The following is a 27,563-nucleotide window of genomic DNA, read 5'->3' on the forward strand; positions in this document are numbered from 1 at the left end:
CAAAGGAAGCAACTGCAGTAACTCCCTATTCAGATGCCCACAATAACACATTCCCGAAGGAAACAGCTGCTGCAACTCCTTATGCAGATGTCCATAGTAGCACATTTCAGAAGAAAACAACTGCAGCAACTCCTTATACAGATGCCCACAATAACACATTCCGAAGGAAAGAACAGCAACTCCTTATACAGATGCCCACAGTAACACATTCCCGAAGGAAGCAACTGCAGTAACTCCTTATACAGATGCCCACAATAACACATTCCGAAGGAAAGAACAGCAACAACTCCTTATACAGATGCCCACAGTAACACATTCCCGAAGGAAACAACTGCTGCAACTCCTATGCAGATGTCCATAGTAGCACATTTCAGAAGGAAACAACTGCAGCAACTCCTTATACAGATGCCCACAATAACACATTCCGAAGGAAAGAACAGCAACAATTCCTTATACAGATGCCCACAGTAAGACATTCCAGAAGGAAACAACTGCAGCAACTCCTTATACAGATTCCCACAGTAACACATTCCCGAAAGAAAGAACAGCAGCAACTCCTTATACAGATGCCCACAGTAACACATTCCCAAAGGAAGCAACTGCAGTAACTCCTTATACAGATGCCCACAGTAACACATTCGCGAAGGAAACAACTGCTGCAACTCCTTATGCAGATGTCCATGGTAGCACATTTCAGAAGAAAACAACTGCAGCAACTCCTTATACAGATGCCCACAATAACACATTCCGAAGGAAAGAACAGCAACAACTCCTTATACACATGCCCACAGTAACACTTTCCGGAAGGAAGCAACTGCAGCAACTCCTTATACAGATGCCCACAGTAACAGATTCCCGAAGAAAGCAACTGCAGCAACTCCTTATACAGATGCCCACAGTAACACATTCCCGAAGGAAGCAACTGTTGTAACTCCTTATACAAATGCCCACAGTAACACATTCCAGAAGGAAACAACTGCAGCAGCTCCTTATACAGATGCCCACAGTAACACATTCCCGAAGGAAGCAACTGCAGCAACTCCTTATACAGATGCCCACAGTAGCACATTCGCGAAGGAAACAGCAGCAGCAACTCCTTATAGGGATAAAATAAGCATACACAGAGACCTCCTACCCCTTTGACAGAGCACTGGGCTGGTTTTCTCTGCCCCTTTGGGATGAGACTGGCTGGTCAGCTTCTGGAGAAGCAACACTACATGTCTGTGCCCCAATCCATCACTCTTCTGTTTTTTGACTTGCTACACTACAGTGGCCCGGCGCCGGCTCTGGCCCCTTCCATGTTGACCAGCCCGGGGCTCCCAGCTTGCCCACCACAGGCCAGAGGCATTCCTCCATCCTCTTGGGAACGACCCCTCTATTTCTGGAGAGCTGGTCACCACTGAGCCCGCGGCTGGACCTTGTTTTATGTAAAAATAGGATGTTCATATTCCCACGACACCAGCACTGGTGCCGCTCTCCCTGATCAAGCCGTGCAAATTTTATGAGCCGCTTGTTCCCAGAGCCTGGAAACCGTCCCAGCTGTTTAGATTTCTATCCCCAAACATATCCAGTGTTTAAAGAATGGAATCACAAAGACAAACAGCGGCCTCTCGCAGTCTCGCGATGCTAGCTCCCTTTCTTCCGGCCGTGGCTGGCTGCCATATAGTCTAGAGGCAGACATCTCTCCAGCAGGCCTCAACCTATGGAGGAGCTCTATACAAGGTGTCACGCCCTCCAGGGGGCCTATCATGGTGGGCAACATTCCTTGTGTGACTGTGTGTGGGCCGAGTACAGGGGGAAAGACTAGATACAGGGTTCGAAACTAAGGGGAACTGGCAGCTATTTAACTCCTGCATAGAGCCTGGTAAGTTTGGCACCAACAGCTACCAGGAGCTACTTTTGGTAGGGTGACCAGATTTTCAAAACAAAAAACCGGGACGGCCAACAACATAAAAGAGGGACTACCCATCGTAGCTCACCAATTACCGCCCCTCCCCAACACGCCCCCACAACCACCCCCAACCATATTTCCAGCACTTCTCCTTTCTATAAACTGCATATAATCTCACTTGTGCAGTTTTGTCTGTGAATCGTGGCATGTTAAATCAAAACGAGCGTCATCTCTAATTTATATTACATGGCTTGCTGTACAAAAATGTCCAAGCCAGTCTCTGTGGCACAGTCAGTAAGTGTTCTGACTTTTACCTGAGAGGTTGGGGATTCAGAGCCAAACCTCCAACTTCAAAATTCTGAAAGTGTTGAGAAAAATAATTACAGTTTTAATTACTGTAGCCCCCCAAACATGCAAACCCCGGACGGGGTTTCAAAAATGAAAAAACTCCCGGGACCCCGGGACGGAGGGTGATTTCCCCGGACTGTCCCAGGAAAACCCGGACGTCTCGTCACCCTAACTTTTGGCTCCCCAGGCAAACTGATCCAAACAAACACTCCCATGGAATTTAACTCTGTGCATTTGGGACACTCTATAAATAAACTTTAGGACACATCTATATCACATTTAAAGCAAAAGGGGTCATTGTCTAGGGAGGATAGCTCAGGGGCAACGCATTCATCTTGGAAGCAAGACAGCGCAGAGCAACACAGGTTCAATCCTCGGTCTGTGCTTAGAAATCTCTGTGTGTTAAGTGTGTTATAAATAACCAATTACACTTCAATAAATAAAGGACAACATGCTATGTTTCCAACTTACGTAGAAGTTAGATTTGCAGAACGTTGTGCTCTAGGCCCTCGTTCGACAGTGGCAGCTCCAGGTCACAGGTAAATGCCGGATACCCAGGAGCTGCTTTTAGCTCCTGCTTATCCAGTCTTCATTTCAAGCCCTGTAGATGTACCTGGTGTAAATCTCCATTTTATTTTGTACTTATTGAATAAGAAAGGGGGTGCTTACATGTGTCCACTGACTCCCCCAGTGAACAGCTCAGTCTCTTTGAAGCAGGCATTTGCAAAAGGTCACAGTGATAATTGAGCGGGTTCCAGGCAGTGAAGAGAGAATTTACCAGTGGGAGCAAGCACTGGTGTAAAACAGACTGACAACATACAGCCAGCCTCATTACGAGTGTGGCGGTGAGTGGTAAAGTTGGCGGTAACTATGCCAAATTATGAACCCGGGCCTGGAGTGGAGGATTTGCCTCCAGGACAATGCTGGAGGTAAATTCTCACACGCACCGCCAAAGAATCGGCAGAATCGGCGGTATTACTGTGGCAGACATTCTGCCACTGTAATTCCACCAAAAAAGCCTCACTGGGTCTTTTTTTGATGGAATGACTGCAGCAGAATTTCTGCAATGGACCCAAAATAAATGGGCAATTACACTGCCACCACCACTTGTAATCAGGTGGAAACTCCGTCTGACCAAGTGGGGTAACGGTAATTTGTTGGGGCACATTTTTGGCAGATTTACCACCTAATTACTATGACACTCGTAATGATGGCGAATGTGTACATCAAATATATGATTTCCAACGTATACGTTATTTTACATCTGAATGAAAGACAGGTGGAAGTTTGTAATAGGAGGTAGAGAGGATTTCCCACAAGGTCCCTGGTGCCTCTTCCTTGGATAGAAGGGTAGTTGAGCGGCCTGAAGAGACGCCATGTTTTTAATATCCGGGAGTATGGCGTTCCAGTATTGGTGTGATATGAGGGAAAAGTAGCGAAGCCTGAGGCAGGGCAAGGAGCAACTGGGAACAGTCAGAAGGCCTGATTTGCAAAGGCGTTTTTCAATGGGATTTGTAAATCAGGCCCAGATTGTGCAGCGTGTGAGGAGGGAAGTCAAGAGAGGGAGCGTCAGACATACATGTGGAGGGAATCCATATTATGCATTTGAGGAGCAGGATATTTGGTGCTGTAAGACTACAGCAGAGACTGGCCATTTCAATATGGCGACTGGCTTGTTCCATGCTGGCTGGAGGGAGAATGACAGCAAGCCCTGGCACCATGTCGCAGTGGCACTATTAGGAGGCTGAGTGAGAGAGGTCTAGGGGTCCGCGTCGGAAGGCCACAGGTGAGCAGGGTCTTGGGCGTGAACCTGTAGGTGGGTGGAGCAAAGCAGTGCCCCAACCCTTAGTTCCCACGCACCAGAGACTCAGCACATAGCAGGGTAACAGCCCTGATCGCTGTGTTTTCCCACCCACCTTTAGGTTTCAAGACAGGACAAGTGCGGATAGTGCCAGGGTGTGAGCGGTAGGTTTACACATTGCATTGGATTTATACTGGTCCCAAACATTTGGGGACACTGGCAGAAGGGCATTCCTCGTATTTGAGGGACAAGGCTACGGTGAAGCAGTCATGATAGGCGCTCCCTGAATGGTGCTTAACCGGTAAGCGCACAGCGGCTGGGAGAAAGGGGCTGGAGGTTTGAGGTGGTTCATGGAAGTCTTCTCATTCCCCCAGGACCGTTTCTCTGGGCGTGGGGACCTAGGCAGAACCCATCCCCCATGCACTTGCATGGGATGGGATTGACCAGTGAGATGCTGATTATGTTTTGATGTCATTCATTTCACTACTGCTGCATTTTGTTTATACATGCGGCCAAATACCTTCCAAAATGATTCATGTGTCGTCTCTCTCTCCTTGGCATTTCATCTGTGCCGCCAATCTTCTGATGCACTACCCACCCCCAATCAATCGGTTTTGCCTTTCCACCAACCATAGTGCATTTTAGGAGGTGGTTGGCAGTGCGTTTTGGCAAGGACTGGATGTGTCTCTAGGTATGCCATTGCTTTCATGGTTAGGTGTTTATTAAAGGCCTCTCTCTATATGTGGAGTTCTGACATATGTACATATATTCTTGTCCTGGGAGGTAAAGGTGGGTGTGTTGGTGACCTCCTGGGAAGGACAGCTAGAGAGGGAATACCCTGGACCTCCTCCAACACGCAGCCGGGATAAAGCATGCAAAGCTGTTATCAACAACAGGTGCAGCATTGGGATCACTCTGCAGAGAACTGTACCTCTGTGCAAATAAACATTGGTGTCTGAGTTTTGTTGCAGTTTTGACTGTGTAATGTTCTTGGTCATGGTATTTTAATTCCATGTGTGTTTTTTCTATCAAAGAACAAGTTTAACGTCCACCAAAACTATAAAACTTACAAAAAGATGGAAACGCATGGGTAGATTAAACTACTGGTTCTCCAATTGCAGACCTCCCCCTAGCGTGGGCATAGACTATGGGTAAAGTGGCAAGTGATCAAGACTGCACCATCCCACACACCTCGCTTGTGGAGGCAATGCCTCGGCCTGCAAGGTTCACCATGATCATGTGGCCATAGTGTGACTCACAGCCGTGCCAGACTGCTCCCCTTTCACATACTGGCGATAGCATCATAGGCCGTCAACCACCTACCATCTTTCCCATCAATAACTCCCAAGAGACTCAACACAACTTTTGGTAGAAGCAAAGGCTGTATTTTATTTTAATGAAAAGTAACATATGTTACGTTATCTGAACCCTGCAAATTCGACCACATCCCCCTGACCCTCATCAAATTGCACTGGCTCCCTCATCTCGGAATCCTGCTGCTTCATCTACAAGGTTGTCACCCTGAAGTGCACCCCCCCCCCCCGTTGTTAGCTCCCTTAGCTCCCCACTGCCTTGTTTCTTTGCTGCCCTCACCATGTTCTTCCCCCTAAGATTGTAAAGCACTCTGTTGCTTCCTGAAGCTAGGCCACCACTCACTAAATACCCCAATAATAATATTAATACTACTCTTATGATAGAACATTCAGAAGTGGTAGGGAGGAGGTAGGGAGGAGGAAGGAAGGGTAGATAATAGGGATATAACATCAGCAATTCTGTAAACAATACAAGGCATAATGAAACTGATTACAAATCATCACCTAGACTATGCTACATCAACCGGAAGAAGGAAATCACAATGCCACGGTGGCCGGGTGACTTGTGCCTGCTGCCACGGTATCTGCTGTGAAGAACCACGAGCCCTAATGACCACACCAGTGTGCAGGGAGGGGACTCTTGCCCCACTCGCTGACCCTCTCTTCTCCCATTTCTGCACCCTGAGGGGGACGAGCTCAAGCTCTAAAGCACCGAGTTATTCCGGCCGGGTCCTGTCCCCCCACACCCATAGGCCGGAGTGCCATCGGTGAAAGAGCGGCAGCCGCATGGTTACCACCTGCCCAATGTCCACTGCGGCCCCCATCCCGGGGGACATTTTTTCACAGCAACTGATGACCGTGACATTCCTTAATCCAATCACTTCAGGCCCAAGTTAGCTCACCCTGACGTCAGTCCCCCACACACACTGAACTACAGCATGGGAGGGTGGGGGATAGGACTTCCCCCTCAGCCCCTCTCGCCCCACCCTGAGACCGCTTCTTCCAGCACCTGGCATGCTCTTAGCACTTCTCGGCTGGCGTCAGAAGACTGACACCAGCCATGGTGTATGCCCGAGCACCCAAAAGTCAGTGTCCCCGACATGGGCGTAATTTTAGGGGGGGACGGGGGTGTTTGTCCCCCCCCAACTTTCATGGCACACTATCTTGTCCCCATTTATTTGAATGGGGCACCTTTTCTTCAGAGGTCATGTCCCCCCCAACATTTGCAGCAAAGTTTCTCCACTGGTCCCCGATGGGGTTGCTTGTCTGTTTTTCGGTCCTGGTGTGTGTGCACTATACGTGGCACAGAGACCCTTGGTTACCTGTGTGGGAGCAGTGTACTCAGGGGTAGTTCAGTCCTCTTTCTGCCTGAGAGAGCACTCTGTGTGGGGCTCTCTCTGTACGTGGGGTGCATGGTATCCAACATGATCCATTCCAATCTGTAGGTGCTTATAAGGTCCTGATTTTTCTTTTGTTTCTGGGACTTGTAGTTTTGCTTTTCCATAATACAACTCAGACTAGAAAAGCCAGAATCAGCGGCCGGAGAGGGCCGGAGTGGTGTTCCTCTGCTTTTGAAATTTTTTACTGTTCCTATACTTTTATAACGAATGGTTTCGTTTTAAAATAAAAGTGTAGTAATCAGTTGAAACTTGCACTTTAGGGGGTTTGTATTGTGCGGGGGAGGGGGCGTGGCGATGGGGTTTGTGGGGAGCGGGGTAGGCCATCGGGCAACATAGTTCCACTACTTCTTTTCCTACACTTCGATCACTGCACGGAATGCAGAAAAACAGGACTGCATAAGCACCTACAGAGTGGAATGGATCGTGTTGGCAACTATGGTGGTGCATTGCACACCAGGCTTCCGGTATGTGTGTCTGTGATGGGGGCACGCTGTGCACAGTACTCCATGTACCTGAGAACTATGGAGAGCTATGCATGTAGGACGCTTTGCGTCAGTGTATGGGAGTGTTTGTAAACAGGGCCTCGTGTGTTTGTGCTTAGCTGTGTGTGGGAGAGCTGCCGCCGCTTTGCTCTGTGAGGGCTCGCTCCGATGTCCCCCACTCTCTCCGAAGGATAGAGGGTTTTTGTAGCCCACTCACATCCTTTTGCCAAGGACAGGGGCTCCAGTGTACTCTCCGCTTTGTTATTTGAGGCTCGGTGTATTCTTGGGCCACCCAAGCGAAAGGTCTTCAGGATCGTACAGCGTATGCAAATAAACATACGTGTTCGAGTCACAGGTGGTGCAGAGAGCCTCAATGCCCCTCTCCCCCCCCTCCCCCCGGCTAAAAGCAGAGGGTGATGATGGCCGAGACTGCACGAGGCAGGGCCTCAAAGAGCCGGGGCAGGTGGCAGCGCTCAAGCGCGCCGCAGTCAGCGAGTGGAGTTTATCAACCGCCGTGCACAGAGCTCTCAACAACACCCTGGAAGCAATGTACCATTTACAAAATGGCGTTCTAGTAGGCGCTGCGACCACGTCCAGCAGGGTATCTAAGCACTGTCTGAGTCGCGGAGAAAAGCAGCAGAAGTGTAGAAGGGGAAGGCAGCCATCTTCTTTCTGAAGAGTGATAGGTCTTTGCTTCTGTGTAGCGCGGTCTTAAGTCAAAAAATCGTTTGAATTTAGTCGGGCAAAAAAAAGATCTATTTGGAAAGACCACTCTGTGGCCGCACAGAGCAGTCTTCCTAAATCGAACTGTCAAGCCACTTCCGCTCACGATTGCGTGCAGGGGCTGACAGGCGCGGGCAAGTGAGGAAAGGAGCATGCGTGAGGTTGGACAAGGTCGGGAGTGTTGGGTTCGGATATGGGGACCCCCCAATTTAAGAGAAAGCTGGCGGAGAAGGTGGCGGTGTGGAGGGGATCAGCTTATGAACGGAGGGGAGAGGGCCGGAATACGATATTTTGGTATTTTAAGGCCCATACAAACATGGCTGAAGAAAATGGTAATTTCTTTGATCGGCCTTTAAAATGCGTAAATATCACGTAGAACCGTAAAGCACACCAGGCGCTGAATGACTGATGCCAAAAGTTCGGCGACTATTCCAAGTAGGGCAACCCCTAGGAATTGTGGGACCAAGTATGGCAAATTAATTCCAGGGGCCGTGAACTTGCATATGATATCACAGGAAGTGACATCACTCCAACCTGAACTCAGAAGGATAAAACTTAAGGGGATTGGAACCCGTGGCCAGCAGTTTAAACCTCGGTCTTAGCAGTAGGCACATCAACCTAATGGCTGTCATTGCTGCATGCATATTGATGTATGGCCCACTGAGTATAAAGGTACTTCCTTGTCTCCTACCTGTCCCTTCACCCCAACACACAGACATAGACACTTGCTATTTTATGGTAGACTATGTGCTCTACAAGATTTAATTACGTAGCATAACAAGGCATAGCTAAACGTTTCACTCACCCTCTGTTAGGCAGTACTCTGGATGGTCCCTGCCACTTTGGTGACAGGCAGAACAATGAGAACAAAGTTAATGGTTGCTCTGCTGAGGCCAGTCCTATACACTACAAAGGATTACATTATTTGCCCAGGATCACACACTGTGGTTCAACAACGAAGCTGGGATTTCAACCCATTCCCAGTTTAACCACTTGAACAAATACGATTTCAAGGCGTACAAAAATGTCTTGTAGGGCAGAGCTCTTACGTTTCCCATGGCTACGCAGGAGAATGCCAATTTCAAAAGGGAGAGGAGAAACTACAGGTCCCAGAATCAAAATGAAAAAAAAGAAGAACTTCATGACCTTCTCGCACGTAGCTCTGAGAAACTTCACAGCTCAGATAGTTTACTTATAAAATACACATATCTCATAGTATAGCAACATTACAATAAGTTAATCCTTTGAGACACGTTAAGGCAAAAGAATATTGCTGTTGCTTTATTTTCCACAGCCTGGATGGGAAACTAGAAGGCCCACAATGCAATATGTGCCTATTCACAAAAACGACCCTTTTTTTGTACATGTCAGACCTCATGGCAAACCTTTAAAAGGGGAGCTTCTTGCTAAGGTAATTATCCCATCCGTGCCAAATAAAGGGCGTGCTGGATAAGCGCAAGGGGTATGTGGCACGCTGCGTGTGGCTTCGCATAAGAGGGGCAGTCAGCCTGAGCCTTGAAACTGCAGCCCCTGGAATTGGGACCCTTCTCGGCCTATCCTGGCTTCTTTCGCGTGTTTGCATTGGGGAAGAATCCATGCCTGGCCCAGGCGGGTCATGCAGCCACGTGATGGCTGGAGATTCTCAGAAGCCGAGCCACTTTCTTGCGCGTGGCGCGTGAGCGCGAGACCAGGGGCAGCCGCACAGCCGCACACGCTGCACTTGCCTAGCACCAGCCCAGGTTGCGTGGCGCGCAAGTGCAGAGGTAGAAAATTACAAAGGTTTGCAGATTGGGCGCTTGTTCTTCTTCTTGCTGATAGATTTTTATCCATCAGCTGTGATTTTTGGATACCGAGGCTAGAGGCTTGAGCCTTATTACTCCATCTTCCCGGGTTGAGTGTGTAGTCGTGGGTGTATTCTTCTTGGTCTGTGTGGTCTTGTCACAGTAGGGCTGGCTTCACAGGGTCTTCCAGTGAGAGGCCCCTTTAAAGCAGGGGTAGGATTCTGATTGGAAGACCGACTGGCAAGCGTTAGCCACTATGGGCCAACCTTTTCCTTGGGAACTGTGGGGCCAGATGGCTTAGGGAAAACCAGGACTGGACGAGGCATCCTCCAGCAGCGTGGGTCCTGGCATCAGGTCTCCAGGTGTCTGATCTGGCCGAGAGACAATCTGGTCGACGGTTCAGCCAAATAAAGTATTTTTTTGATAACTGAAGTCCCAAATCTCATTAAACTACGCTGAAGCAGTAGACACTCAGAAATATTTATGTATTTACTTATTTCATCTATAAAGTGCACACACAACCCTGGGGCATTGGGGCGCTGCTGCGGGTACAAGTCAAGTAAGCTAATTTGTCCATGTCTACAGTCTTATTTCTTTTGTCCCTGCTTCATGAGGGTGTGTTCTTAAGAAGGCGTCATGTTCAGACAATAGCAGCGGCTCAGAAAGCAAGACTTTGGTGTCCGTGTGTAAGCCTCCACCTGTCACAAAAAAGAGGAGGCCCTGGGCGTGATGTACACATGTGTTTTTCAGTGGCGTCATCCCATTGGAAGCGCTTTGTGAATGAGGCCCCATGACCGAGTCCGGTCTGAGCATAAAGGGTGCCCAGGTTGCGGCAGTGGCTGCGTGACTTTTATTTTGGGAGCGAGGTCCGTGGCCCCTCTTGTCATCATCCACTGCCCTAGACTAATTGATGAATGGTTTTGGGTTGACGTGCCTTGTCTGCAGAAAGGGGCTCTCTGCGACGATTACTCTGCACAGCATGGAATGTTCAGCCAGTGCAGAGCGCAGCTGCTCCCCCGGGGGAGGTTTCTCTAGCTCCTAGCTCCTTGCTCTAGCCTTCTGGGCGATGGGCACAGGCGACCTGCCTGTTGAAATGTCAGCTTCCCATTATGGCCGCCGGAGCTATGCAGGGGAAGTGAGGGTCATGGGGGTTGGTTGGGGGGGGGGGGGGGGGGGGGGGAAGGGTTCAGGGGTGGACTGGGAACTAAAAGAGGCCATGGAAATAATTACTGGGGACCAAAAGAGGTCCTGGAAACAATTTGCAAAGTGGCCCCATGCCACACATTTTCAGCAAGCCCAATGCTTTTCTTATGGAAATACCACACAAAAGAGGCCCAGGGTGCAGAGGCGTCATGGGAAATCTCCAGAGTTCCCTATAGGCCAGTCCACCCCCGTGGGGGGGGGGGGGAGTTGGGGGCTTTATAAGTGGTCCGTGTGTCAAAGGGTTCCCCAAACCCATGCTGCGAGGTCCCGCATGCCTTGTGCAGCGCCAGAGGTTTGGAAGAGTCTGCTCCCTGGCTAAAACGCACACAGATGCAATCACTGTGCAATTAAGAGGCATTTTTAGTTTTGGTTTTATGGTGGAGCTTTAGCGCCACCTATAAGATGAAACTGCTGCTTTGGAGCTGCGCGGTCCATGGCATATGAGAATGAACATAATGCTTGTAGCTGTTGTATGGCTAATTACCCGCCCATTTAATGCCCGGAGCCTTGCTAATCCGTATGGTCTTTCCACCCACTTCCTGCCCCTCACTGCACAAAACACCCTTTCCAAGGATCTCTTTGAGGCAGCTTCATCAAGCCTTGACATCAAACTTTGCGTTCGAAGGGCCTGCCACTGTTTCTTCAAAGCAGCCCTCTACTAATGGTTTAATTTGAGCTGTAAACGCACTACTGGTGCAATACAATTCTCTTAATCAAGTGATTTCTAAGCAGTATGCAGGTCCTTCACCGAAGGCCTGGTAACAACAAGCATTGGCAAAGCCAACAGTTTCTGCTCGGCTATAGGTGTATAGTCATTATGCCGCCACTACCATTAATGGCCGGTTAGTACCACAGTCTGGAAAATGCCTTCCCATGTCTACACAAAAGCCAAACCTGTTGGCATTGCCAATGCTTGTTCTCTTTTGTCTTCACCTTCTCAGTGTTGATTCTATTCATTCATCTTTTTTAAGGCGCTTAACACTGGAACCCAGCCTCTAAGCGCAGGCCCGGGATTCAAACCTGTGTTGCTCTGTGTTGCCCTACTTCCAAAACACACACATTGCCCCTGACATATCCTCCTGGCCCATTGTATGTATAGATTTTAAAAGGCTTTCATCAATTAGTTTCCGTACAGGGCACAGTTGCCCCCTTAATTGGAGGTGTTACACTCAAAAAAAGTTTCATAATAACTTCTCTTTTATTATGAAACTACTGCGGTGGGGATTTGGCGTAGTATAAAAGCCTCTTAACGTAACATAAAGCCTTTCTTCTAAGTTCTAGACGTCTGTAGCACTGAAAAACTGTCAGAATCAATCTACTTGTCAAAGCTGAATGGGTTCCTGCCAGGATCCAAGCATTTCACTGCAAGTTGCACGCATAGCATAGCAACCAGTGCTTCACTCACTCAGCTATCAGGCCGGCAACGCTTACTAAGCATGTTTTTTTAATGCGTTCATTTGAAAGGGAATTGCTTGATCTACCCAGCTTTCGTAGATATATGTACTCAAATTGGTAAGTATAGATGCATGTGGACAATCATTCAGATTTCACCTGAACACAAGCTCTGAGTAGGTGTGTGGGGCCAGGGGCGTTGCTAGGGGGGGGCTAAGGGGGCTATAGCCCCTGGTCTTTTGGTTGTAGCCCCGGATAGAATCTCAGGAGCTACAGCCAAAAGACTAGCTAGCCCCCAGTCCCAACAGTTCCAACATCAGCTTAGCCCTGGGTCTTTTCCAGACTTAGCAACTCCCCTGTGTGGGGCTATTCCAAGAAAGTGCTGATTCCTTGATGTACTTGATCCAAGGAGTCCCGGGCCCAAGGGCACAGATGCAAACTTCATAGGTGCCCCGAAAAACCAGTGAGCCGATGCACGTGTGAACGGACGCAAAAGCACAAGAAACATTTCTTTAGTTCCAAGTACAACTCCCATGATCCCTCACCATTCACTATGCTGGCCAGGGCTGATGGGAGTTGTAGTCCGAAATGTCTGTAGAGCCAAAGGTTGCAGGCCCCCGCATCAAATTCTGAGACATTTCGATCGCGTTCTGCAAGTAGGAACTTTAATCCAAACACCTACCATTTTAGGGCCGAGTCATGGAATTTTTTGCACGGTTCAAAGTGACTTTGCACTGCTGAAAAGTGACTTTGCACTGCCTACACAAACCCTGATCCATGGAACCGTGCCTTATTATGAGCAGCACACACAGTGGGTAATAGTAAGCAGCGCTCAGAAGCCTGAGGGTTCGTAGCGCTATATAAATGCAAAATCAAGTAGTGCAAAGTCAGTGCAAAGTCAGCGCAAAGTCAGTACAAAGTCATTTGCACTGACTTTCCACTGCAAAAATATACTGTACAGTTCCATGAATCAGGGTTTTCGTTGGCAGTGCAAAGTCACTTTTCAGCAATGCAAAGTCACTTTGAAACGTGCAAAAAAGTCCATGATTTGTGCCCATAATATCTTACCTATCTTAGTAAAGCTCTGTCGATAATCTGCAGTTCAGCTGTGCCTGCATTTGAACATGTGTCAATGGGAAGCAGAACGACAGATGAAACAGAGAGGAAACTTAAGGTATGCAAGCTAAAGTTACACAGGCGGGAATGAGAAACGAGCTTGTAAAGGAGGACTGGCTTGTACTGATCCCCACAAAAAATATTAAAGGATTAGGATGGCTAACTAAAACCCTATTTTTAATTCCAAACGTTTTCACACGCAAACATAACAGGTCTGTCATATTGAGTCTGATTTCAAAGTTCGCCAATGACTCAACTGAACGTCCAACACCAACCTAACTGCCCCTACAGGAGGAGCCATTTGTCTAGGGCCAGGGGACAGATAAGAGGCTGAGCCTTTGCTGCTCACGTGAAGACCTATCTTTACTGTTTTTAGGGTTCCACGTAGTAATGTCGCCTGGCAAAAAAAGTCGACCAAAAATTGCTGTTTTTTACATGGACATTGTTACATTGAAAATACGGGGGACACCACAGCAACCCCCAAAACCTTTTTTTCAAGGGGAGACGGGGACACCCCCGCTCCTCTTGACCCCATACGTATGGTCTCCATATACAATGTCGCCGCGACCTTTTCCCTGCGACATTATATATGGCGACCATATGTATGGGGATAATATTACCTGGTAACGTTTTTAGCTCAGAGCAGAATTCCTAAAGATGAAGAGGAGCATTGAAGATGCCCTTCCTCCTGTTTACACTCATAACACGGATAGACCGTTTTTGTTGTTGTTGTAAAATGCTCACTTCCACTGAAAATTCAATTGTTCACCACTTCTAGCAACACCTCAAATAGGGTCAGTCTCTATTTCTGTCCCCTTGCCCTGGACAGGCGGCTCATCACCTCTGTCCAGGGTGAGCTTACTACTGTAGGGACAGTTAGATTGATGTTGGAGGGACTGTACTGATCTCCAACAGGTCAGTGTCTCTGAAGGGTAGAGAGGGCTGGGGTAGAGTCAGCCACATGTGCGCCATGCCTGATTTTCTGTTGACACTGGGTCAGTCTTTTCTGTACTTTTCAAGGCACTGGCCTCCCTGGCGGTCGGATGCACCAATAGGCCAGTCCAGCCCGTTATCGCCTAAAAACTTGAAATGAAGAAGTCAAGATGAGAAACCTAGAGTTTCTGAGAAGGATCAAGTGTGACTCCAAGTTTGGGCAAGTGCGTGCATGCATGCAGCGGGGGTGGTAGCAGCTTCCCTTGGGGGTGGCGGAGGGGGTTCTGGAGTCCCTCCAGCCTGAGGTTGACAGCACCCCTGAGCTGGCACAGCTCAAAGGCTGGGAGCCCCTGGCAATCCTTGTGTCAGCAAGCTCGGCGAGCAGCTGAGCCACACACAGTGCTGTCAGGGAGAGCAGCATCTCACCCACAGCCAGGATCAACATCTGCATCCGGGGCCTGCACACAGAGAGCATTCACACTGAGAGACCAGGGATGGGTGCGGTATCACTGACGGGCCTCCTTCCACTGGCGTTTTGCAGCTTAGACTCAGCAGTCCTGGGCCTCTGGAGCTGATGACTGTATTCAGATCCGTTCCCGCGTCAATGACTGTCCTCGTGCAGCTTAGACTTCACGGTCCTGGGATTCTGGAGCTGGTGCCTGCGTGCAGATCGGTTCCAGCATCAATGACTGGCCTATTGCAGCTTAGACTCCGCGATCCTGGGCTTCTGGAGCTGTTGCCTGCATGCAGATCCGTGTCCACGTCAATGACTGACATTTTGCAGCTTAGTCTTCGCCGCCCTGTGTCCCGAAGCTGGTGCCTGCATGCAGATCTGTTCCTGCGTCAATGACTGGCCTCTTGCAGCTTAGTCTCTGCAGTCCTTGGCCTTTGGAGCAGGTGCCTGCGTTTAGATCCGTTCCCGCATCAATAACTGGCCTTTTGCAGTTTCATTTCTGCAGTCCTGGCCCTTAGGAGTTGGTGCCTGCATGCAGATATGTTCCTGCGTCAACGACTGGCCTCTTGCATGCAGCTTAGACTGCAGTCCTGGGCCTCTGGAGTTGGTGCCTGCACGCTGGTCAGTCCCTGGGTCAATGACTGGCCTTTTTCAACTTTGACTCCACGATCCAGGGCTTCTGAAGCTGGTGCCTGCGTGTAGATCAGTTTCTGCGTCAATTACTGGCCTCTTGCAGCTAAGACTGCAGTCCTGGGCCTCTGGAGCGGGTGCCTACATGCAGATCTGTCCCTGCATCAATGACTGGCCTCTTGCAGCTTAGACTGCAGCACTGGGCCTCTGGGGCTGGTGCTGGCACTCAGATCTGTTTTTGCACCAATGACTGTCCTTTTGCAGCTTAGACTCTGCGGTCCTGGGATTCTAGATCTGGTGCCTCCATGAAGATCTGCTCCCGGGTCAATAACTGGCCTCTTGCAGCTTAGACCGCAGTCCTGGGCCTCTGGAGCTGGTGCCTGAATGCTGGTCAGTTCCTGAGTCAATGACTGGCCTCTTGCAACTTAGAGTCCACGGTGCTGCGCTTCATGAGCTGGTGCCTGCATGTAGATCCGTTCATGCATCAATGGCTGGCCTTTTGAAGCTAACACTGCAGTCCGGGGCCTCTGGAGCAGGTGCCTGCATGCAGATCTGTTCCCTCATCAATGACTGGCCTCTTGCAGCTTAGACTGCAGCCCCGGGCCTTTGTAGCTGGTGCCTGCATGCAGATCTGTTCTCGTGCCAATGACTGGCCTCTTGAAGCTTAGTTTCTGCAGTCCTTGGCCTAAGGAGTTTGTGCCTGAATGAAGATATGTTCCTGCGTCAACGACTGGCCTCTTGCAGCTTAGACTGCAGTCCTGGGCCTCTGAAGCTGGTTTCTGCATGCTAGATAGTTCCTGTGTCAATGACCGGCGTTTTGCAACTTAGTCTCCACGATCCTGGGCTTCTGGAGCTTGTGCCTGCATGTAGATGCGTTCCTGTATCAATGACTGGCCGCTTGCAGCTAAGACTGCAGTCCTGGACTTCTGGAGCGGGTGCCTGCATGCAGATCTGTTTTCGCATCAATGACTAGCCTCTTGCAGCTTAGACTGCAGCTCTGGGCCTCTGGAGCTGGTGCCTGCATGCAGATATGTTCTTGCGCCAATGACTGGCTTCTTGCAGCTTAGAGTCTAAGGTCCTGGGCTTTTGGATCTGGTGCCTGCATGCAGATCTGCTTCCGGGACAATGACTGGCCTCTTGCAGCTTAGACTGCAATCCTGGGCCTCTGGATCTGGTGCTGGATCTGGTGCCTGGATGCAGATCTGTTCCAGCATCAATGACTGGCAACTTGCAGCTTAGACTCTGCTGTCCTGGGATTCTGGATCTCGTGCCTGCATGCAGATCTGCTCCTGCGTCAATGACTGGCCTCTTGCAGCTTAGACTGCAATCCTGGGCCTCTGGATCTGGTGCTGGATCTGGTGCCTGGATGCAGATCTGTTCCAGCATCAATGACTGGCAACTTGCAGCTTAGACTCTGCTGTCCTGGGATTCTGGATCTCGTGCCTGCATGCAGATCTGCTCCTGCGTCAATGACTGGCCTCTTGCAGCATAGACAGCAGCCCTGGGCCTCTGGAGCTGGTGCCTGCATGCAGATCTGTTCCTGCGTCAGTGACTGATCACTTGCAGCTTGGACTGCAGTCCTGGGCCGCTGGAGCTGGTCACTGCATGAAGATCTCCTCCTGGATCAATGAGTGGCCTCTCTCAGCTTAGACTGCAGTCCTGGGCCTCTGGATCTGGTGTCTGGATGCAGATCTATTCCTGCATCAATGACTGTCCTCTTGCAGCTTAGACTGCAGCCCTGGGCTGCTGGAGCTGTTGCCTGCATGCAGATCTGTTTCTGCATTAATGACTGGCCTCTTGCAGTTTATACGGCAGCCTTGGGTCGCTGGAGCTGGTGTCTGTATGCAGATCTGTTATTGCGTCAATGACTGGCCTCTTGCAGCATAGTCTGCAGCTCTGGGCCTCTGGAGCTGGTGCCTGCATGCAGATCTGTTCCTGCATTAATGACTGGCCTCTTGCAGTTTATACGGCAGCCTTGGGTCGCTGGAGCTGGTGTCTGTATGCAGATCTGTTATTGCGTCAATGACTGGCCTCTTGCAGCATAGTCTGCATCTCAGGGCCTCTGTAGCTGGTGCCTGCATGTAGTGACTCTAGCCGGATTTCCCAAATTCACTGTGGCTGTGGGCTGATCCCCATGCCCCAGGGTCACCACCGAGAACTGAGCCCCATCGGGGCCCTTAAGGTCCCTCCAAAGCAGCACATCCTCTCCTTTGAAGTTCAACCAGAGTCCTGCTGTTGCTTCAGCCCCTCCCACTCACGAGTCGCAGCACGTGTGCCCTCTCTCGCGTGTATAGATGTGTATACATACTCATACATCGGGCTTCCAGTTTTCTGTTGCCACTGATGTGTACACTTAAATGCAAACAGATCTCACGGGTTGTAGTGGACAAAGCGGAAATGCATGTGGCGTATGGCTGGGCAAAGTCACACAATGGGGCGTCTACAAAAGTGATGTCTTTCCATTTAAGGTCGCGGAAAAGGCTACAGAGATGTTTCTCATGTCACCATAAGAAACAGCTGTTTGTTTTTAAGATGAAAAAAATCTTGGCTTTAGGTGCAAAACCCAGCACTATAAGCTTCCCATTCCATTAACGCGCTATATTGTTCATTTGAAATAATTTGGAAACACATCATTTGCAATTTTGTTTTACAGTGTTTACAGTGCACATATTAATGTGGATAAATACAGATAAACTGGCTAAAATAATCATGGACCATAACAGAAATGTTGAAACAATGAATGCCATTAATCCAGGAGCCTTTCTCATTAATGGTGCCCCATATTAAGCAGTGCTTCTGTGCTGTCCCCATGTTATGTTCCCATATTCGTGCCTCAGCAGCCTGGTCCCTGCTATCACCGCCTCCTCCCCCGCAGCGGCTAAGTATCAAGACATGTAGCGCCCATCCTCCGGGCTCTGCTTTATGCACCTCGAAGCACTATGGCTGAATCCACAGTCTCGCCGCCTGCGGCTGATGTCTGAATCGCCCTCTTTGTCATTGTCTGTGACTGAGAGTTGGTCTTCCATTGTCACTGTCTGTCCGTGAACAATGTCACTGATGCCCCCCACACTCAGTGTCACCGCCTGTGACTGATGTCCCTCTGTTTCTGTGCTACTGCCTGTGGCCGAGGGTTAATTTCATGCCCCACTGTGGGTGGTGTCCGATTTCACTGTCTGTGTGCCTGTCACTGACGTTAAATTCTCTGCAATAGTTTCATTGTTTTAGAATATGTGTTCTTATGTAGTGCTTTACGCCAGAATCCATCCGTTTCTAAGCGCCGTAATAACAGGTATATGGTGCTCAACATATCCACCTCTGGCTGTGTGGCCACTGCCGGGAGATTTGAACTTGAAAAGCGCAATCTTGCCTCATGCCTGATACAAGCACTTAACTCATAAGCCATCCAATCACTGCTGTCTATTGGTGAGGGTTGAATTGACTGTAACGCTGCGACTGATGTCTGAACACTCTCCACTGTCACGCTGTGGCTGAGGTCTGTCCCCCCCACCCCCTACCACACCTCACCGCCTCCCATTTCCTCAGCGTCACTGCTGGTGGCTGAGTTTACTGTCCGGTCGCCTGTGACTGGAGTCTGATTCCGCTGCGCCATTGTCACTCTCTGCCTCTCACTGTCTGTGGCTGAACTCACTGTCATGCTGGGAATGGTGGCTGATCCCGCCGCATCGCTATCCCTGGCTGGGGTCTGATATTACTGTCTCACCGCTGACTTGTGCAGGATCACCCTGCCCAGAGGTGTTACTAGGTCTGGAAAAGACCCGGGGCTACACTAATGTCGGGACTGTCGAGACTCGGGGCTAGCTAGCCTTTTGGTTGTAGCTCCCGAGCTTCTATCCGGGGCTACAACCAAAAGTCCCGGGGCTATAACCCCCTCAGCCCCCCAACCCCCTAGCAACGCCTCTGACCCTGCCTCAGTGTCATGTTAGACTGGGGAGTGAGGACTACCCATTGACAACATAATCCCACCATGACATACCGTACTTTGAGGAACGACCCCCATCCCCCGCCCTTCCCGCCCCCAAACACCTGTCATTGTTGTGTGTTATCCGGGACTGGCGAAGCACAAACTATCCACTGCCCGTGCTTGTGCTAGCACTACATAGACAGGGCACTTTGCGGTACTCCCGGCACTGCCCTAGATAAAGCTTGTGATCTTGAGCAAATCTCTTGACTTCTCTGGTCACTTCTCTTACCCACAACGTGTTGCTTAAGAACTAGGCGCGCACTGAACTGAACTTTTTCTTTCCCGCGGAACTTGCTTCTGCATGCAGCAAGAATTCCGCTTCTTTTTCAGGTGTCGCTCCCAAAGCCCATGCTGCCGACTTACCTCCGGGGCCCGGCTCGGCGCTCGCCCCCGGGGCCAGCAGCAGGGCCAGGAGCATCGGCGGGAGGAGCGGGGCCGCCTTCATACTGTTCATTGGGAGTTTCCAGCGGGGACTGCAGCGGCGGCGGCCAAAGAGCCAGACAGAGCGCGTCTGTTTCCAATCCAGGCTCCCGTTAGTACTATATTTAATAGCGCGCTCCCGAGGGCGGGGCCGCTGGCTGCACACTCCTGCAGCTGGAGGAGCCCGCGCGGGGCGGGAGGGGGGTGCTGCGCAGCGGAAGACCCCAAAAGCCTCCGGCTTGCCGCAGTTGGGGTACACCCCTCCCCCAGTAAACAATGTCCACACACTCGGGCTAGTCAATGCATGCTGTGTTTTGATATGCCAGGCTATGCCATGCTATGCCCTACTGCATTGCTTTTTTTTTAATGATGTCCTGCGATTCTCTATGCCACTTCATGCAATGCTATATCATGCTATGCTTTATTGGGCTATTAGAGCATACTTTGTTACGCCGCTTAATACTGTGCCATGTCAAGCTGTTATGCCAGGCTAAGCCATTCTATGTTATGCCACGTGATAAGCTGTGATATGCAATCATGTATTTGTATACCACTGACATTGGCACCTGGGCGCAGGGACTGCCAAGCGCTTTAGGCCTGGCTCACAAGTACGACACATGTTGTTTATATTACACTTTTTGGAAGAAGAAGAAAAATGCCCGCAGCCATTGGTTTGTGCAACGTGTACTGATAAGAAAAAATGCTCCTGTGCAGGAAGCACATACAATTGTATTTCTTTATTAATTTTAAATTGATGTGTTTTAGTTTATACACACATTTGCATAGGAATACACAGAATAAATAGACTTCGATACATTTACATTCAAATTAAAAGAAATGAAATAGCGAATTACAAAAAATGGCGGACAGTTCTCATCCCCCATTTGATCTTTGTGCCTTGTAAGGGGTGGTGTTACTGTGAGGGACGTGGGGAAAAGTGTACGCGGCGGTCGAAATACAGCGGCAGAGTTCATTGCAATGCTGTCAGCCCCCGAGCGTGGCAGCGACGCAAGGCCCCACCTCCCTCGGGCCCCTCCCTTTCCACTCCGGGCCAGGTAGCTGCCCCCTTTTCTCAATGCACCGCTTGTGCCCCAGCGGCCTCCTTCCGCAATAACTCTTTTTATTCACTTTTCTTTTAATAACCCGAGCACTGGGAACGTCTCATGTTCTTCGCCTGTCGCACTCGCCGACCTTTGAGGAATGCGAGGGAACTAAGGAGACCACTTTCACTGGAGGGAGCGAGCGCGGCCTCTAACATTGCCCCAATGTTTTTTGCACTCGGGCACATTTTGAGCTGTTGTGTAATCCGGCCGCAAATCTTCTATCCCAGGACTGCTGCACGGCCACTCCCCAGAGCTTGGCCGTCACTAAAGGGCTCTGGGAGTGGCCGGGGCCCCTCCTGAAACTAGAAGACTTTTGGCTTCTGATCTCGGCCAGCACATTCGACCACTGTATGTGTAATCCTGGGCAGTGGTGTTTTCGTGTGCTTCTGTTTTTGTATCCACCTAACTAAATTGGAGATGATTACAACCAGGCGAGTGATTCTATAAATAAAAATTGGACAGTTTGGTTAAGATGTGCTTCTACTGGATTACCCGTGCACTGGAAAATGTATTTTTTTTATCAATGAGTGACTCACGCTTAAAATTGAACCAGACACTGGAAAATGTACAAAGCCTTTTGGGGAAAATAGGTTCACATTTGGGAAACAGCCACCACACATGAGGGGGATTGGCAGAACACAGCAAGGGCAGCTGGATATTTCAAGGGTCCAGTGTATTTTTCAATAAAAAGTAACTGCTTTCTTTCTCACATGGATGACTGTGACGAATCAACCTCCGAGGCACCAGTGGTCAAGGGAGGAATATCGGTTTCTAAACCAACTATCAGCCCCACACCTCTAGTACACCAGAAGGGATCCAAACAGATTGGAAACACAATCAAATGATAAACCTCCTTGTCCAATTTTGGTAACGTGGACGGAACGGCAGGCTTATCTCTGCAAGGTCGTGGATCATTGGTTAGTTGCAAAACGGCGAAAATACAATTGTTATCCAATGCTAAAAGGGACTGTTCAGTCAAGGTTGTATCCAAATATCTACTCTATTGTCACAACAGACAGTTCTAGCACCTACAAACTACAACCCACCCTGTAAAGGAATGCAGAGGACAGACAGTTTCAAGAAGGAAAGGGATGTACTCTGTATAGTAACAGGAGGTTAGTCGGTAAAGTAATTATACTCACAATATACTTGGTTTCAGCACAAAGGGAGAACCAGGTCGTAAAATGTCACTATGGGCATTCAGAGAAGGACCAGGGGGACAGAACCACAATGTACCTGGTGCTTGGAGAAGTTCTTGGTGCTCGACAGGGTCGAGTCGGTTTCATGGCGCTTTGCAGCTTCTGCGACAGAGTTCAAGACAGGAGACAGCTGCGGGTATCAGGCGGCAGGCAGTTCAGCGAGTGAGGCTGGACGGGCAGCTGCATGCTGGCCTTCATTGCCGATCGCGGTAAGGAATGGTTGTCTCTGTGCTGGTTGGCAGGTCTGAAGCACTGGTCCAGGTGTCTCAGACGATGATAGCGACATGCGGCGTGACAACAGTCAGCAGTGCCATCGGTTGCAGCTTGAGGGGCTCAACTGGCTCAAAAATATCCTTTAAGGCAGACGCTGGTTGTTGCTTGTTGATGCACTCCTAGCTTCTTCATTGGGTTTGTGTCATTGTTTAAGGTGGACGTCCCAAAGCTGAGGAGAGTGTTGCAGGCAACAGCCTTATCCTGGGTTTGGTTCAGAGACTCTCTGACACTTCCCACCTAGGAAGCTTGCTTGCAGAGCCTAGCAGGTCACGCTGTGTACCGGTTCTGGAGCTGGTAGAGGGCCCCCTGGATTCACTATCTCTCTCTGCTCCCTGGGAGATGTTTAGGGCAGGGATCTAGCTTCCTTCTCTGGAAATCCTTGTCTTCCTTCACTGACAGAAGCTGTAAGGCAGACTGTACCTTCAGCCAGGCTCCACATGCGTTCTTCTTGTTACTCCTTGCAAAGTCCACAGATGATCTGCCAAAAGAGGGCTCAACCCTCTTTTAAAATCAAAGGGGCCCCACTGATTGGTGTAAGCTAAGCCTACCTTAATGAACCAATCCTGGGTCCCCATCAACAATCTCCTGGATGCCTGAGATCGTAACCAGAGTACCTTGCAGCAGAAAAGGCAATGGGGTGAAAATATGTAATACTAAGTCCCTCCCATCTTCCTGTCTGTTGTGGATCAAAGGGTCTCTCTGGCAAAATTAGCTCTCTGTGGTTCCTGACTAAAGCGGCAGGTATCCCTTGAAGCTACAGCAAGACCAGACTTTTGGTTGTCGCCAAACCATATACTCATACCTTCTCAATGGCCCCACCTCCAGGGGTTGCCTACTGTAAACACATGTACCAGACATGACAGCTCACTGTCATTGATACTGATAGACGGGGGCTGGCTTCAGGTTGACACATTGCATATCAAAGGTTGTTGGGGGTTTTCTGTCACCTTTGTTTAGCCTCTGCAACCGGGACCCATGTGAGCCTGTTTGAATTAAACTTGGATTAGTATGCAAGGCTGCCACCAGCACCCAAGCTTAGACAAAGGGAAATGATGGATCCATGGAGCCTTTGTTAGTTAATTTGGCTTGCCATGGCAGGAGGAAGGTCTTTGCCCTCCCCTTCTGAGATGCATCATGTACTTTACCTGTCAGATACCATATAAGCATGACATCCCATATAAACATGTAGGCTGTGTCCATTCAGAATACACAGTTCTATGTGTATGTCGTGCGGTGAGCATAGGAAGATGTGTGTGAATTAGCCCCACACATTTTCCGGAGGTTGATCTACCATCATTCAATTTAATTAAACCTTTCAAAAAAGCCCAGGTGAACGCACACCCACCGTGTGGATGGTCAAATTCCTCACATGCCCCCACCCCCAGCCTAAACATGTGAACCACCACCCTACTGAGGGTCTGGTTCATCATCAAGGCGAAAGTACCGTCTGAGGCCATCTGCATTTCCATAATGGGAGCCTGGCTTGTGCTGGATGTCCATATGTAATCCCTGCAGGGATATGGCTCAAGAGAAATTCTTAGGGCTCTCCCCTTGCATGACAACCATCGAAGAGGCTGTTGGTCTGTCTGGATAGTAAAGTGTGACCCAAAGATGTTGAGCTTCAAGCTTCTTTACTGCTCACATGACCATGTAAGCCTCTTTTTTGACAACAGCTCAGTTTCTTTTCCTTTTTGTCAACCGCCTGATAATGTAGAAAACAGATTGCTCTACCCCATGAGAGTTAGCAGAGTTAACACTGCTCCAATCCCAAAATCACAGGCGTCTGTCTGGATAATGAACTCCTGACCATAGTCTGGCACTTCAGAACTGGGGTCCTGCACAATCCATCCTTTAAATCCTGAAAGGAGGTTTGACAGGCGGGGGTTCAAGTTACCTTATTCATCATTTTCTTGGAAGTTACATCATTCAGGGGCATGGCAAGGGTCCCATACCCTTTGATGAATGACCATTAGTACCCAGTGAGACCTAGAAAGACTCTCACCTGCGTCTGTGTGGTGGGGATGTCCCAATCCTTCACAGACTGTTCCTTTGCTTCAAGATGTTTTTTCTTACCTCCACTGACAGGTGTCCTGGGTAAGTCACGGTACCCTGTGCTATCTGGAATTTCGTGGCCTTGATAGTCAGACCTGCATTTTACAGTGCCTTGTTTCAGGTGGTATGAGTGATCCTCCCAGGTGTGGCTGAACACAGCAATGTCGTCTAAATAGGCTGTAGTTTTCCAGCCCACACAAAAACCTGGTTAACCATCCGCTGAAAAGTGGCAGGGGCATTTGTCAATCTGAAGGGCATCACAGTGAACTGATAATGTCCTTTTGGGGTTGAGAATGCTGACCTCTCGCTCGCTCCAGTATACTGCCATGAGGGCAAAGGTACTCATGTACTTGGCAGCTCCAAGCTTATCAATGAGCTCTTCTACCTAAGGAATGTGGCGAGCATCTGTCTTTGTGACGGAATTGAGCCCCCTGTAGTCCACACAAAAGTAAACTTAGTCTTCCCACCACTGGCCTTTTTATGGACCAGTACCACTGGGCTAGCCCAGGCGCTGTGGGATGGCTCTATCACCCCTAGGGACAACATCTTGGAAACTTCCTCCTTGATGGTGTCCCTGAGCTTATCGGACATCTGGTGAATCCTACTCTTCATCGGCTTACTGTCTCCAGTACTCACATCATGGGTGCACCAATCTGCGTGACCTTGAGTTGGATAAAACATACCAGCAAACTGAGCATATGGCCCTTTGGGTATCATGCATGCAATGGATGGGGATGCAGAATAACTCTGACACCCAATAAAAGTGCTGTTTTATTAACAATGATCTAAAACAGGGAGTTACAACGGACATCAACGGATGTTTGCTCGAGCTCTGAGTGCATTTCTCATAAAAACATTCTTACATGCAAAAAATATGTCAGTCGTGACATAATACTAAGTGGCAAATAAGAAAACCTATAAGGAATTGTTCAAAGGGAACATCTAAGTATACTTTCTATAAGGGCTGGGATTGTGATTGGCTATCCACGATCAGGTGGGCAACTTATGCATACCTGTAAAATATGTAATCTTCAACACAATTAAGTACACAGTTTATCATTGGCCTTCAAACTATAAGGCCCTTCATTATACATCTCTCTATAATTGGTTGGCACGCTCATACCATGTCTGGAACATTTGGTTCACTTAGCAGCATGTCAGCTCAGACCCAGGTGCCAGGACTTGGACTTAACTTTACCTCTCCACTCAATTAGCCCAACATCTCTCATCACCCATGCCGTATGCCATGAAGATTGTCTTTGAACTTGGCCTTGTAACGTATTCTTGTCTCTGGGAATAATGGGAGTGTGAGCACTCACTATCATCCTAGGACAAAACCCTGAACTCTATTTCCATCCTTAGCTCACGTGACAGGAGACCACAATGTGGTCCATTTTGCAGCATTTAAATGTCTTAATTGAATAAAACTTGGCATGCTTGGTGTACTTTCTTTGCACCTTAACAAGGGGTTGATTCAGCTTCACATGTTCACTTCCTTCGAGAATAGATAACCAACCTTGTCTGCTTCAGCTTTTATACCAGTCCAGACAGTCTCGCCAGGGCCTTCCACGATCTCAGCTTATTCTTGATGCAACACAGTTCTCACTTTTTTTTATCCATGGGTCCTGGCTTACTAATTTCATGATTCCAATGTCCAGTTTCTATACAATGTCAGCTTCACCGGAAGTCTTTTCACTACATATAGCCACCTCATAATATTACTTAATCTACTTGTGTTACAGCATCTGTAACACAAGTAGATTAACGGCTTGCATTTTCTGCAGTGCTTCACACACATGCAATCTTCTTTTCGCATATGTAAGTTTTATTCAATTCTTAACTTCATCATTAGTTTCTATAAGACCTATGCATTTTCTTCAGCCAGTATCCTCAGGGCGTCACGCTCGTCTTTTTCGTGATGTCAGCAACTCCTCTTTTTGCTCCTTTTCATATTCCGTATGGGAGTTCCTCCCTCAGATTATCGTCTCTTTGGGGATACAAAGGATAGGGCTGTCTCAGGGGGTACCTTCTTTCAGAAACTTGCCGTGGCGGGTTGTAAAGGACCAGAGGGGGGTGTCTGAACTTCTGCTCTCTATATGGTAGAGGAGAGGCACAGAGGACCCCAGTCAAGATTCTCTATTGTGGTAGCAATGGACGAGCAATCAAGGCCTAGCTTCTCAGGAGGTGATGCAGGCTGGTTCTTAAGTACAGTGTAGTCCCCAAGCCCCAACGAAGGAATGTCCACACACTGTATTACGGAAAACACAGTCTTTATATAATTAATATTCAAAGGTATGTACACTATCACAATAACGCACTTTGTACTCAGAAATCAATAATGGTAAATATATACAATTCTAAAGCGGTACCACCAATATTATCAGATCTCATTAAAGTGCATCAACTATACTGTTAGAATGTCACACAGATCAATAACAAGGAAACCAGCAATAGAGGTAGGAGGGAAAGCAGGATGGTTGAAACAATAGGCAGAATACTGGCCTCTACCGTTAAGCACAATTCTGTGTGGAGATCCCCCCACCTGGGCAACCTGTAAAATAAAGATATAGCACAAGCCCAGTCCATATATTGATCACTAGTCTTATTCTCTCCTATAATGTTCCCCCCCCCAATGTACCTGGTGGAGTAGAGTTCTTCGAAGAAGCGTCAACGGATCCTTCTTGAGTGACTCCCTTTAAAGCAGGAGTCACGGTTCGTCGAGAGGCGTCGAAGAAGGTGAACTTGGTGTCGACGGCGTTGATGAGAAGTTCGAGGGTGCCGAGACCACGGCGTCTATCCAGGCGGTGCTTGGCGGCGACGTCCTGCGAGGATGAGGTGTGCGAGGCACCTCAGTGATTGATTGTTCAGGACCGCAAAGAGTTTCTGAAGAACTGTGGCCCAGCAAGGGCGTCGAGTCGTCGAAATCTTTGTGGCCTTCAGGTGGTGGGAAACCCACCGGCGGATTCTCCTCGGCACATCGGCAGCCTTGACTATCTCCGGCAGGATAAAGCGGTAGTCGGTGCAGACAAGGGAGTCCTTCGATTCAAATGCTCTTAGGCAAAGGAGC

General features: G+C 49.1%; 1 protein-coding gene across 1 annotated transcript in view; it reads right to left on the minus strand.

Annotated features, from left to right (window-relative positions):
• The window catches only part of CSPG4 (chondroitin sulfate proteoglycan 4), a 372,985-nt gene extending 353,033 nt beyond the window's left edge, over positions 1-19,952 (minus strand). The window contains exon 1 of the mRNA XM_069624563.1: positions 19,813-19,952. Coding sequence (XP_069480664.1) covers positions 19,813-19,903 — 91 coding nt within the window. The 5' untranslated portion in view covers positions 19,904-19,952. The remainder of the gene's footprint in view (positions 1-19,812) is intronic.
• Positions 19,953-27,563: the final 7,611 nt, after the last annotated feature.

This window comes from Ambystoma mexicanum, chromosome 11 (genome assembly GCF_040938575.1).
Source record: "Ambystoma mexicanum isolate Mex_15411 chromosome 11, UKY_AmexF1_1, whole genome shotgun sequence".
NCBI lineage: Eukaryota > Metazoa > Chordata > Amphibia > Caudata > Ambystomatidae > Ambystoma > Ambystoma mexicanum.